Genomic DNA, 10,137 nt, shown 5'->3' on the forward strand with positions numbered 1-10,137 from the left:
CTCAACGTTGTTCATCAAGACTATTTTTGATTGTGTTGGTAATTTTCTCCCGAAATTAGGTGGCGGCAGACCAGAAGTAAGTAAATATTGTAACAAAACGGGTTCGATTTTGTATTGCGTTGGAGGATTAGAAGTAGGCACAATTCTGTATATAGTTTTGGCAATATGTATTAAATCTGTATCCTGCATGATATTTGCATGGAGGTATACAAATCAATACATTACAGATAAATCTGTATGAATGGCAACTCGGTTTTTAAATGAAAAAAATAAACACAGTCTAGACGACAGACAGGATGTTTTTGATAGGGTAACGTGGCGCCATCATGACATATGCGAGTACTGTCCCAACTAAAGGAATATTCGAAATGACAGTTTATATGGTTAAAGAATCTAATTTGAGTGTCCTGTCTGTTAGTCTGTGATAATAGTTCCGTAATAATCAACCTTTGTCGTGGGACTATCGATTCGTACGTTTTCAAAATAACTCACGAAAAAATAAAATATCTCAGTCAGGGCGTCTTAGTTTTGATCACAAGCGTTTGCCACAAACGCTTCAACAGTCATCCTTAGCATTTCTCGGTTGATTTTTCATTAGGGCGTATAAGCAAGTGAAAGTTTCTCTTTGTTCTTTTCTCTTCTATGAATTACCAAGCGGTTTCCACGTTTATCACTCGACTCTTCGCATAAAATGATACCCGAAACTTTCGACTTTCAAACAGAGTAGTGAAATCAAAGAAAATCTTTTTAATCATATCACAATACTCGAAAAAGAGAGTGATTAAAGAGAAACTGCCACTGCTTATACGCCCTAATGAAAAATCAACCGTAAATTGTCGAATCCATTGCTATATTGTGATTTTGACATTCGCAACAGCCTTTATTATAGTCAGGCTTGTAAATTTCTAATGTTAACCAATATCTGAATATTTGTCGAAAATAATTTTTTAAATGACAACTCATAATATAACAATAATTTAAAGAATTCGGCACCCGAAAGATAATCGTAACGGTATACTAAACCAACTTTTCTCCTACGTCTGGTGTTATATTCTATTTCTACAGCAGCAACTCTTTAAAGTAGATTTTGGCAGGTGGCTACTTGGTTGGTATAAATTTACGTGACATCATAAATAAAATAAATCTAGATTCCACAGTGTAATGGTACTGTAGTTGCACGCTCTTTGAACATAACTCATGGTTTGAGTTGCGTTTACTCAAATTCATAAACTGGAACAATATGTCAAAACTTGAGTATGGATTTGAGTAATGTTTACTAAGGCCATGAGTTATCTCGCATTTATTCATACATTAGAGAAAGCGTTGATTTTCCAAACATTTGAGTGAAAAAAATACTTCTAGCAGTTCAGTGCGTTTTCTTTATCGGAATATTCTTATCGAATTTAAGAGTCCAAGAGCACGCCGTTTTTCATTACCTTTTCTAGATCCGGCTTTTGAAATCATGAATCATCAATCATAGGTGTGTTCAATAGTAATTTTGTGGTTTCAATTATGCTAAGTGAGACATCCTACATAAGGATATCGAAATCGTTCAATTTTGACTCCAATGCGGTCAAATTGAACGCTTTTCAATAACTGTTTTGCCCTTCCTATTTAAAAGAAAGAAGAATGATTTTAATTAGGGAATCCTTTTATATAAACATTAACGGAAAAGAATTTATTTATTTTGAGTGCAAAAAAATCAAATTTAGAAAAATATATTTATTCCATATTTTGAGTAAAATATACTCAAATTTTGACAGCTTCGTCCCTTACTCAAAAATAAGTAGATAGGTGGTAACTCAAGTTCAGAGTACGTGCACTTTTTAATGAATTTGAGTGGTGTGTCACTCAATTTTGAGTTATGTTCAATGAGAGTGTGAGCAACCCGTGACACCAAAAGCACCGTCTGGTGTAGAATGGGTGCGTAAAAGCTCCTAAAATGCATGTAAAAAGTTGCCTGCGCATTTAACACAACCACATTAGCTAATAGAAAAAAGTATACCCGTATCTCACAAGAGGTGCTGTTAGTGTCACCGTACAGTGGGAAATCTATGTTTACTTAATTTATGGTGACATTTATTTCTATTCGGCGAGTTCTAAATTCGATTGAAAGCGTTAGCCCACAAAAAGAAATTTTTCACAGCACCCCTCGGTTATGCGTGCCGAGACCACTCCCTCGTTGACAGCATAATTTTTGACAGTATAATAGCGAAGGTTCAGAGCTGCTAGTTTTGTTGAAAATAATACATTATATTAATTTGCTAAGAATGTCCATTTACAATAACATCATAAACTTCTGGTTATTTGAATCATCTATGGATAATTTATTATACCTGGTGATACTCGATTGAAAAAATGCCATCGGTTGGTATCGTCAAATTACTCTACCTGCAAAGCCGGCAATTTCTTTTTGCTGTATTTTATTTTTCCAAATTTGCCATTTCATATTTAACCTGACACCCCTGCCATTTCTATAAATGTCAACAAGAAAAAAATCATAGAAAAGGTAAAAATTTGTCAACAGTGCTCGTGATTTACATTAAATCGCTATTATTTTGCAACAATCATTGGTGAAAGAGTTATCATCGTACTGAATAAGTTGCTTTTGCAGTAAAAGGTAGATTTCGTGCAGTCAATTTAAATGTACTTATCACTTACGTTGCGAAATATTAGCATTTGACCTGAGCTTCAGTACTCTTATCTAGTTTAAGACAATGGCTGGAAACGTAGTGCGGATGTCTCAACCTGGGACACCAGCCACAACACAGCCAAGCTACATGAAGGTGTTCATTCAGCGAGATTATAGCGAAGGCACATCCGTAAAGTTTCAAACCAGGTTTCCTCCGGAGCTAGAAAGTCGGGTAAGTGTCGAAATAATGTGTATTTCTGAGAGCGACCTCGAAAGTTAATTTGATTATACCGTGGATCTTTGATTTTAGATCGATCGACACACCTTCGAGAGTACGATGAACAAACTGAATGAGTATTTCATTGAAGCAGAAAAAGGTTCCTGCAGTACGTACTGTGAAGGATGTTTGGCTTGTATTACAGCTTATTTGATCTACATTTGCACCGAAACGCACTACGAAAAGGTATGTTAGTTAAATTTCAATTTTAACATCAACTTAACTATCTAATAATGGCACTCTTCGCTTTCCACAGTGTTTACGCAAAGTGTCCAAATACATTGCGATGCAGAATGAGCGTGTCTATAATCCAAAAGGACTGCAAATAACTGATCCGGTCTGTCGTGGACTGCGAGTCATAGAGATCTCAATTTTAGATCGGCCCGGGCGTACGTGACTGCCGCTTTCGCATTCCACTGAGGAATTCTTTATGTAATAAAGGAGAAAACTGAACAACATTGACAAGCAAACACCCGACAAAGTTAGCAGTGTTAATAATAACTGACGTGGACTAATGTTTGGTAGAATTGTAGGACTATCGCGTAGAATATTATGTGACACATATTATAAATATGCGTATAGAAGAAGAAACATTTTCGATTTGCGGCAACCTATATTCGATTGCTGTTCGATGAAGAAGGTTCCCAATAAGTCAAAACAATGTCGATTTAGTTTAGCACATTTAAAAAAGCATTGTTAATAAACCTTCATTATAAGGGCATTATATCGAGGCTTGAAACGATACAAGATTTGTTCTATGGTTAACCAAACAATGCATGAAATATTAAAATAAAAAACTAAGCTACTACAAGAGAAATAATTTGATGTAGAAGATTATCATAGTGCATAGCAAAAAAAGGTGACATAATGACAACTGGAAATAACCACAAAGCTTTGGATATACCTTCTACGAATATAGTAGGTGTGAAAACATGAGCTCACCTCAACTCTTCTATTGTAAACATTTTAATTATCGTTTTGAATGTGTCCTGCAAATTAAACTCTCTAACAATCTAGATTCGCATAGAATATGTGTACTAAAGCTGTTCGTGGCTAGCGTTGTGTTATGAATGTTTATTTTCTTCGAAAAAAAAGTATTGAAAATTCTGCCATTGGAGTTTCGCATCATTTAGGTTAAACTATTTCACAATAATCTTCCGAGAAATACAGAAAAGAATGTAACGCATAGCTCAGTGTTTTCAGAATAACAAAACTGCTCGTTCTTGACATCGTGGGAAAGGTATTAAATCAAAACAAATAAAAATATATTTATTACGAAAATTGTGTATTTATTCATCACGAAAATCTACATAAACTTTTTGTTCGTAACGTTCTTTCCGTAGACCCGGCCAGCGAGGTGGTTAAATTTTTGTAAATGCTTCTCCCCATAATTTTGAACATGGAACATTGGATGGATTTCTGAAATTCTTGGCAGTCACGAGTAGCAGACGGCTGCTAGATCAGTTTCATGACAGCTGTCGAAGCCACAATAACATATGAAGTCGTATGATAACGCCAATGACTATAAAGCTCACGTCGCTTATTCGATAACATTCTCGGAACAAAAGTATCAGCAAATTCTACATATTGAAATCGGTTGAACGAAAAAATTTTGCAATTAGCAACGATTGTGATTTATCGGATACGTCACCTATTCGGTAATGTCTTCGGGATCGGAAGTATAACCCATGATCAATTCTAACTTAATTCGAGGCCTTTGTAGCTTCCGATTGAGCTCAAGTTTGTCGAAGGTGGTTGAGATATTTTTGAAACAGTAATACATTTTGTCGGTTACTTCTCTTATACGATTATGTCGGAAGTGTCAGCATTGAACTGATAGCAAATTCGTTAAGTGTGGCATGCATAAATACATACACAAACTGCGTCCCATTTCAAAAATTGACAACCTAAGTAATGAATTCTTACTCGATATTTTTTTTGTTTTAAGAAATTGACAAATTGACATAACAATATAAATATCATTGGATTTTCGCTAAATTTATGAACGTATTGGAGTGTGATTTTGTTTTACATATTTTAAAATCCAACCCGGTCTCGACTCCTTCATCTGTCAAATGCATGGATTGAACCGCATTTGGAGTTGAAATTTGGTTAATTAAAACATAGGTTCGTGGCCCAACGAGATAAAGAGATTTTAATCGGATGGGGCCATCTCTAATGGGTAAGCTGCATGGTTAAGCACTTTTTACTGAAGGCCTGCTTTCAACGTTGTGCAAACGCCTGTCGTCGTGTGCGATGGTGAAAAGATTCGTATGCGTTACATAGACATATAACTGCTCAATTCAAGGCCCGACAATGTTAGTCAATTTCATTCGGTGAAGCTTTCAACAAGCACGGCCGCCAAGAAGGAGGGAGAATTTTCCCGGGCCCAAATATTTTCCCGGAGCAAAGGAAAATCGAAGATTTAAAATTGGTTTTTATTCTTTATTATAAGAAGCTACTAAAAGTAAAAACATATTTGGCATGTGGATTATTTTGTTAAGTTGATGTATCCTGATAATCTTTCAATTCGATGATATTTCCATGCCAACAAATTTTAAAAACAACTTCGAAAATCCAATTAAGGAAATTGCTGGCTTTCACTAAAGGTTGGCGACCATATTGAGGGAGAAATTGTTAGAGTTGCGACTCACAGCACATGTCTTCAAAGTATGTGCAAAACGCTTTTTGACATTGAAAATGTCTTACTCTTCCTTATTCTTTTTCTGTCATAATTTGGATCGATAATAACTCAGCATTTGTTGATGGTTTGATATAATTTAACAACCAATCGATTTGGAAACATTTAATTTTAACATGTATGGCAACGTCGTTTCAGTATTTCAATAGAATACTATTGAAAAATTGGTTTGAAACGGCGTATGTTTTCACGTACTAATCCCAGCATGCCATCGTGATGTCATCCGTTTTATTTCTCTTGTACGGCCGACGGTTTCGATCGGTACTGTATATCTCAAACTTCATTAAGCAGCTGCTCGGCTTTGTTTGCTTTTGGGGGTTTCGGGTCATAATAATCATAAATACCGCATCGTTTTCCTTACTATGTATCATCTAACAAAGAGAAATCTATATGCCATTTTACAGCTTTCATTTTCATTGGCTACCTGTGAATGAAATACGTAGCTTGTCTAGTGAGTGGATGACAAAACTGAGTTATATCCATTCACTCGCTGGATAGTTGCGTTTGTGTGTGTGGACGTCATTTTTCGTCTGCTATATACCGTGTTCGTTTGAGTATATTGAATACCGATCTGCTGTTGATTCTACGGGAGCTACCAGGCCAATTCAGAACTATCGGCGATAGGTTTTTCGTACCTAATTTGAAGTGCTTGTATCTCGGTGATTTGTTGATAGATTTTTCACAATTAACTTGATTCGAAAGTATTATTTATAAAAAGATTGATATATCGACGGGTGCACTTTGGAATATACATTTACGTGCGAAACGGTGACATGTAAATGGATTCAGTTCAAAGTTATGCTAAGAGGATAATCATAGATACTTCTTTTTCCTTAAATTTGAGTTTATTAATCAGTTAACTAAACACAATTCTAACTAGGTGATTTGAAGATGGATTTAAATTATTTCTTAATGCACATTAGATTAGGCCCTGAGTACAAATGACAGTTTATTATTATTAGGGGAAGATGTTCGGTTGCCGGCACCTCACCGTAACTTTTGACAGAAAGCATGTAGCGTCATTCCGACAAATGTCATGTGTGTGTGTAATAGCAGCACGTTCTTTTTGTGCCGTATACCCAAGCAAACAGACGCTTGTACTTTTTGCTGCGCTGAAACAAATTTGAATTGCGTGAAAATCAACACAAATTTTTTTTATGATATTTTTTATAGTATCATAAATTGAAACGCATCAATTGGAAAGGTGAGTGGATTCAATGTTTATGAGGTGAAATAGATCTATTTCGTGATTTAATACCGGATGCTATCAAAATTTTCGCAACCAAAGTTTTTTTTAGTAATTTTCAAAATGTCTACTGATTTTGGTTACCGGCACCCTAAGTGTTCAGTTACCGGTACCCCGTTTTTTTCGACAAATCGCGAAAAATTGTCAGTGATATGCTGAGATTCTGTTTGTTTACTTTCTCTTTATTACGGTATAAGCAAAGTATTGGCATTACATTCCTTTCATGGAATTTTACCTTTCTGTTTCAACAGACTTCACAGCCGAGTCTACAGTACATATACAAACCATTGTGTATCCGCGTAGACCCTGTACTATTGTTTCTGAAATTACCCACCGTTAGTTTTCACGCTCTTTGAACATAACTCATGGTTTAAGTTGCAATTACTCAAATTCATAAACTGGAGCAATATATCAAAATTTGAGTATGGATTGGAATAAAATTAACTCCGTTGAATTTTCAAACATTTGAATGAAAAATAATACTTCTTTCAGTTCAGTGCGTTTTCATTCACGGAATATTCTTATCGATATTAACAACGTAAGAGATCCGGTTTTTGAAACCATGAAACATCAATCAGATATTTTCAATAGAAATTTTGTGGTTTTATTTATGCTAAGTGATAAGTCCATCATAAGAATATCAAAATCATTCTAAACATCAACGAAGAAGATTTGATTTCATATTTTGAGTGCAACATACTTAAATTTTGACAGCTTCGTTTCTTAACTCAAAAATGAGTAGATAGGTGGTAACTCAAGCTTAAAGTACATGCACTTTATATGAATTTGAGTGGTGTGCCACTCAATTTTGAGTTATGTTCAATGAAGGTGTTCCTATTAAAAGTCGGAATTAGGTTTTGCACGATGACGACACAAATGAACTGCCGATGAATCAAGTTTATCTTTGACAGTTGCCGTGTACGTGTTTTGTTTTACGACTGCAAGTTAAAAATTGAAAAAATAACGAAAAAGTGCCTGTTGAAAACGTATTTCACAGTGATAATAACTAAAAAGATTGCCCTGTATGTGTTTCCAGCATCAAGGAGCGATATATGTATGAATCTGTCGAGTGTGAGGCGACTTGCAATTTCTACCTTATGATCAAAAAAGAATCGGAATTTTATTGAAAAACGCAAAATTTCAATTTTTAATAAATTTCTTTATTATCGCCTTCAAAGTACTCTCCTCCTGCGGCAATGCATGCATGCCAACGCTTGATTCAATTTTCCATAGAAGTTTTATAGGCCGCCGAAGGTATGGCCTTTAGTTCACGCAGCGAATTCTCTTTTATGGTCTCAAAACGCGTTCCCCGCAATGGCAATTTGAGTCTGGGGAAGAGAAAAAAGTCACACGGGGCCATATCTGGAGAGTACGGTGCTTGGTTGATGATATTGGTTGAGTGTTTGGCCAAAAACTGCGACACAACCAACGCTGTGTGAGCCGGCGCATTATCGTGAAATTCAGCTTTTTTGGCACCAGCCGAGAAGCGACGCGTTTCAAACCCAAAACATCAGTTAAAATGTGTTCGGCTGATCCATAAGAGATGCCCAACAACACAACAATCTCCCTAATCGGTACAGAACGATTTTGCAACACGATTTGCTTCGCCGATTCAATGTTTTTCTTCAGTAACAGATGTTGTTGGGCGGCCATGGATCTCATCATGACCCAAGCTTGTACGACCACCTTTGAAGCGTTTATACCACTCGTATGCCTGTGTTTTTCCTAGACACGACTCACCAAAGGCCTTTTCTATCATTTTCAACGTTTCGGAAAACTTAAATCCATTTGCAACACAAAATTTGATTCACGCACGTTGTTCTAAATTTTCATCCATTATAAAAATCGCCACACGAAAGTTTTTCAACTTCTTTGTATAGACGCCAAACAAAAACTAATCGTACGATATGCGTCAAAATTTGACAGAATGTGTATAAAAGTGTTGCCAACGTTGAGAGAATAAAAGTTTACCGATTGGACAAGCGCGGGAATTTTAAAATGAAAATTCCGGTTCTTTTTTTATCATAAGGTACATTCGAACGATGAACTTCTGATGTACTTTTAAACTGTAAACAAGTCAGAGATGCCAGATATTTTCATAGAAAATCTGTATTGATTCGTATAAAATATCTGTATTTATCTGTATTCGCTAATAAAATGAAATTTCTACAATACAATTATGTTAAAAGGTGTTATTCCAATAGATTATGGTTATAGAGTGGTAGATTAAATTTCATATCTTATATTATATTCATCGACGAAATTTTATAGTTTTTTTCTATCAACAACAATTGAATTATGGTGCCATAGGGTAACAGAGGTATTTTGGCCCACTTTAGGACTGATTTTATTTTGGCCCACTTTATAAAAATATCCACCAAATGTTGTAATATCTTTAAAAACCCCTTCCGCAATAGGTAATTTAATGTGATTAGCTTCAAATTGATGCAAAATGAGTTACTTAACATCGATAAAATCCGATGAAATCGATAAAGTTTGATAGGTGGGCCAAAATATATGAAGTGGCCAAAATACCTCTGTTACCCTATACTTGTCTAATTTGAAAATGTTCACTTCATAAGTTGAGATGGATTTTCAAAACCCAATATGCAACGTCAAGTCAGGTAATACAACTGTCAGTCTGGCAATAATGTTTCATGATGCCAAGACTTGTCTAACTTTTAAGTTCAATTTAGTTACAAATTTTAATGTGAATGGATTTCAGTGTTCTTCATTAAATATCTGCACAAAAAATATTGCAATTAAATACTAATAGGTAGCTCAAATACTAATAGATAGTTTAATTTTTTCCTTAATACTTTTGGTGAAATCTGTATAAATCTGTATTAAATTTAAGAAATCTGTAAGAAATCTGTACTCTGTATTAAATCTGTATGCGCATGTAAAAATCTGTATAATACAGATAAATCTGTATGAATGGCATCTCTGAAACAAGTACACGTCGACTGTCAAAAAAAGTTCATTCTGTTAATTTTTGTGAGGTTATGTCATGTTCGTGCAAAACCTAATGAAACGACTCGTTATATGTTTCGTTCAAACAAATCAGAGTATATTAAATATAACTTCGAATATCATACAGCATCACTGATATCAGTTTTTTTTATGACGTCAATCTGTATTGAATCGAAGTATACCCGGTAAATACAGTATAAGAAAATGATTCGTAATGTACTACTTATTTCCAAGGGGTTTATCAAAATGTAGATATTGGTGTCAATTACATTGAAGATTTATGATAAGGAAAACCGTGGAAAAATATT

The 10,137-nt window shown here is 35.0% G+C and overlaps 1 protein-coding gene across 1 annotated transcript; it reads left to right on the plus strand.

Moving 5' to 3' along the window:
* Positions 1 to 2,487: 2,487 nt before the first annotated feature.
* LOC131438254 (golgin subfamily A member 7) lies at positions 2,488 to 4,190 on the plus strand. The gene is made up of 4 exons (XM_058608131.1): positions 2,488 to 2,620; positions 2,696 to 2,864; positions 2,943 to 3,095; positions 3,166 to 4,190. Exons 2-4 carry the CDS (start codon positions 2,718 to 2,720, stop codon positions 3,304 to 3,306), a joined length of 441 nt encoding a protein of 146 aa, XP_058464114.1. The 5' UTR covers positions 2,488 to 2,620; positions 2,696 to 2,717; the 3' UTR covers positions 3,307 to 4,190.
* Positions 4,191 to 10,137: the final 5,947 nt, after the last annotated feature.

Source organism: Malaya genurostris, chromosome 1, assembly GCF_030247185.1.
Source record: "Malaya genurostris strain Urasoe2022 chromosome 1, Malgen_1.1, whole genome shotgun sequence".
Taxonomy (NCBI): Eukaryota; Metazoa; Arthropoda; class Insecta; order Diptera; family Culicidae; genus Malaya; species Malaya genurostris.